General features: G+C 40.9%; 1 protein-coding gene across 1 annotated transcript in view; it reads right to left on the bottom strand.

The window, feature by feature from the left end:
- Positions 1-2,557, bottom strand: part of LOC103741490 (pregnancy-specific glycoprotein 22-like) — a 19,068-nt gene extending 16,511 nt beyond the window's left edge. The window contains 1 exon segment of the mRNA XM_029567905.1: positions 2,515-2,557. Coding sequence (XP_029423765.1) covers positions 2,515-2,557 — 43 coding nt within the window.
- Between the last annotated feature and the right edge of the window lie 1,876 nt (positions 2,558-4,433).

The following is a 4,433-nucleotide window of genomic DNA, read 5'->3' as shown; positions in this document are numbered from 1 at the left end:
ATATATGCATACATTTGACACAGGGTTTCCCTGTAGCCCCAATGGGCCTGGAACTTGATATGTAGACCAGGCTGGCCTTGAATTCACAAAAATCTACCTGCCTCTACCTCCTGAGTGTTGGGACTAAAGGCATGTACCACCATGCCTGGCAACAGTCTTTATATTTTACTAATAAAATGAAATCGGCAGGGGCTGGAGAGATGTCTCAGAGGCTAAGAACACTGGCTATTCATGCAGAAGACCCAGGTTCAAATCCCAGCACCCACATGGCAGTTAACAACTGTCTATAACTCCAGTTCCAGGGGATCCCACAGCCTCTTCTTTCCTCCGTGGGCATTGCATGACATGGGTGCACTTACATGCATGCAGGCAATACATGCATACATGTAAAATAAAATTAATAAAATATTTTAAAAAACTGAAATGGACAATACTATAGTGACTCCTACTGTCCCATTTCCATTTTGACACATTAAAATAAAGAGTAAAAATTGCCTGTATTTACAAGGCCTATACATTTCAGATTTCTTTTGTTTCTATTCTACTATTAATATTGTGTAACATAACAAAGAGAAATTTGTTAAGAGAAAGTTTAAAGAAATATTATATTGTTATCTAATTTTTTCTATAGCATGGCTTTCCATTTATGTCTCCAAAATAAATTTGGAATAATGCCAAAATAAAGAAAAACAGATCAAGTCGTTATCTACTGATAAGATTTAATGATAATTTAGGTATTAAATACCATTTTTTTCCTGTAAATTAGAACTAGCTACTCTATCTAAATTCATGGCTGTAAGATCCAGTTGGACAAAAGAAAAACTAAGGTAAAAATGACAGATTGTCCCAGACGTCTAAATATGAATAACATAGTTCATACTGTACAAATAACTGTAAATACAGGGGTAAATATATATTCAATCTAGTTTATTTAAACATGTAAATTTCGGTTGTTTAAAATATGTTTTTCCCACCAGATGGACTTGAACCAGTGTCCATTCTATAAAGAGGAGGGTCAACATGGAGGAATCATTTCCTCCATGCTTCCAAGAGAAGCGAGCAGGACCTTTGACTTATCCTCACATGGATGGAGCTGGTAAAAGAAAGGAGCCAGGGGCTCCTCCCAACTCCATGGGACCCCTGAGGAACAAATCCTCTAATGACCTCAAGAGTAAAAACAAATCACTTTATCTGTTCCAATTGTATGTCCTTAAACACCCAAAAGGGAAGTGTAACCAAAGATTAAAGGGGCCAATATAATTTCGTAAGAGCATACATATATAACTAAAAGCTACTTGACAAACAGCAAAGCCAGACAGGCGATACCTTCTTTCGAGTTGTTGGCCAGGATGGATAAAGGCTCTTCCAGATAGTAACCCAACATACTACTGGAAAAATGAACAGCAGACCCCAATTCTATCCAAAGGAATACTGACAATGGATTGCCATAGATGAGGAACAGCTCATCCTCCTGGAACAGGGACCTCTGGCTCACTAGATTTACCAGAAGGGCAGATAGGGGGGAATGGATGGGGTGCTGACAGCACAGTGGACAGTGGCAGGGATAGCAGAGTGTGGAGACTCTAGTGGGAGAGGAAGGTGGTCTACCTGACGAGTTTGTATTAATGCTCAGATGCCAAGGAGCTCAGAAGGTGGGCAACTGTGACTGTGTGATATTCATGTACATAGAGATTAGAAATGCATGTGAAAACATCTCAATGTCAATAGCCTTGGAATGAATTTTTCTGTATGAAACTGTGTGTTTTGACAATGAAGTGGAGATCTTTTTTAAACGTTGGAACCTCATTTAATTTTATGTCTTATAGAGTTTACAATGAGTTAAAGATTATATAAGCGTAATAATTCATCTGTAAACCTAAAAATGTACAGCCAATTTTGAAAGAGATGCACCCTAGCTCAGAAAAATGTTATTGAATAGGTTAATGCTGTTGTAATGAAATGCTTCTTCTAATTAAAAAAAAAAGAATTGCATTGAAGATAGCTTTGGGCAATATGGCCACTTTAACAATATAAATTTTCCTGGTACGTGAAAAAAAAAAAGTTTATCGTTTTGGGACAGGGTTTCACTCTGCAGTTCTGGCTGGTCTAGAAATCATTTTGTAGACTCAGCTGGCCTGGAACTCCCAGAGATCCACTTGCCTCTGCCTCCCAAGTGCTGGAATTAAATATTTTCACCACCTTGCCCAGCCATGAAAAATATTAGTCAGTTATAACTATTAATAAAATGAATATAAAGCTAATGGCTATACTTAAAGTAGATATTGTGTTTCTGAAATTAAAGTTTCCTTTTGGAAAAAAAATATGTTTTTCCTTTATCTGTCAACTTTACTATATTAGTTCAAATGGTGTTCTTTATTATTTAAATTATAAGTATAATAATTCTAATATATGTCACATGTAAATGTTATGTCATGTACAAAGGGCAGAATAGAAAAAGTCAGATGAGATCATGGTGCTGATGGTTTTGATATGACCCCTGACTGTCTTCCTTACTGGCTTTACCAGCTACCACTCTCTTGTGAAGACTGCTCTTCATGCCTCCTATGCAGTCTCAGCTCCATTGGATCCCAGAAAGCATTTCATAGAAATATTGAAGACTGGTATTTAACGAACAAAACGTGGCCTCCAAATGCACACAATGTGATGTGTGGCCAACAGGGGAGTGTAAATGAAAGTTCCCAGAAAAAATATAATGTAATATAAAATTAAAGTAATGGATCCTTCTGCAAAGGTGACTCACCGATTACAACTTCTTTCACTGTGGAGAGTTAGAATGTCGCAGGTTCAGAACCTAGTTGCAATTTGTCCTGAGCTGTTTTCTGCCCCCTAAATAGCCATTTCCTTGCTCAGTTCTGTATCAGACCCAGCATCCTGTGGTGAATAGAAAAAAAATTCTTTTGGAACAGAAAACTAGTTTCCGTCAGTAAAAGGGCTAAGAAAGCCATGAGAGAGTATCTCAGGCAAAATTCTTCCACTTGGCTGTATCTTGCTTTGCCCATGTCTCCCCAAAGTATTTGAAAAATCTCTTGATTGATGACTTTCTCTGCTATGTTAACATTAAAATTTCATGAGACTCTTACTCCATTCATACACAGAAGTTGGGGTGGCCTCAATCTTTGTTCTTGGGCCCCAATCAGTCATATTTTGCCCCAGAATAAAATATCCCTTTTCCCCTTAAGATGAGAGTCCTGTTTTTACTTTGATAACTGAGACCTTTCTGTTACTGAGCCTGTGTCCCTCCTTGATTCCTTCCATCTTGGGCTCTAAACAGAGCCCATGTCCCCTCTCTGGGTCTTTTCCATCACAGAAGACCCAGTCAGTCTTGGAGTTCTCCACATCCTACCCACTCCCAGGAAATGGTCTCCTCACCTGGGAGTAGGAGTCCCCATGGGGGGACAGGCCATTTGAGGAGAAGGGCTGAGGGAGGTCCCATGGTCTCTGCTGTCTTCTCTGTTCTCCTCGGTGGAGAAGAGATCCTGCTCTGGCATGGCTGCCAAGCCCCACTGCTGTGATGTCAGCTCTGCTGTCCTCCCAGAACTGAGATTCTTCCCAGAGGAGAGCACCTTCCAGAGTCATCAGGCTGTGAACAGGGTCTGTGTCACTGTTGTCATGCTGTCCCTTCCCTTCCCAGTGCCTGCCTCTCATCTCTCTCTCCCACTTTCTGTTTTTATGGCTCAGTCTTCTAGAGCACACTTTGGGCAACAAGGCTGATAGGGTTGCCTTCCTCTGAGAGAACAACAGCTCACCCCAGAGCTGATTTCTGCTGTTATCTGCCTTGTGCCTTCAGCATCAAAGAGGGAGTCTTGTATTCACTATTCCTGAAGGTGTATTTCCTTTCATGACACACAAAATGAGCTGAGTTCTCTGTCTTCCCTGTGTTCTCAATGTACTAAAAAGGTAGGATTTACTCCCAGAAGCAAGGGGACAGAGTGTCACTGGGGGCTGGAAAAAGACCAGATGAGTGTGACTGGGAAGGGGGTTGGATCCATTATCACTGGTGTCACCATTCATATGACAGAGGGCCAGAGCAGTTGGCTCACAAATTTCGTGTCCTGGGCATGAAGGAGGAGGTGACCTGTGTGCCATGGAAAGATGACTATTGGCTCTATCATGCTATAAAAGGTTTTAAGAAGATCCTTCAGCTTCCTATGCTGGCTGAGTTGTGGCTCTGATCTTGCCCATGTTCTACCTGACTTTGCTAGTATGCTTTTTTTTCTCTGCCTTGGTGATTCCTCAGGAGAGAGAAGGAGGCTGCACAGGATCTGTGACTGAAAAGTGTCCTTGGAGACATGGAAAGGACCCAGTAGGGTACAGCATGCTTGTGGGAGGGAATGCCAAGTCTGTTCAGACAAATATGAAGCCAGGGTGCAAGTCAAATTCATGTCTCAGGGATGAAATAAGAATCCTGTTGT

This window comes from Nannospalax galili, unplaced genomic scaffold, assembly GCF_000622305.1.
Source record: "Nannospalax galili isolate Female #2095 unplaced genomic scaffold, S.galili_v1.0 scaffold780, whole genome shotgun sequence".
Classification (NCBI taxonomy): domain Eukaryota; kingdom Metazoa; phylum Chordata; class Mammalia; order Rodentia; family Spalacidae; genus Nannospalax; species Nannospalax galili.
This window is presented reverse-complemented; position numbering and strand designations above follow the sequence as displayed.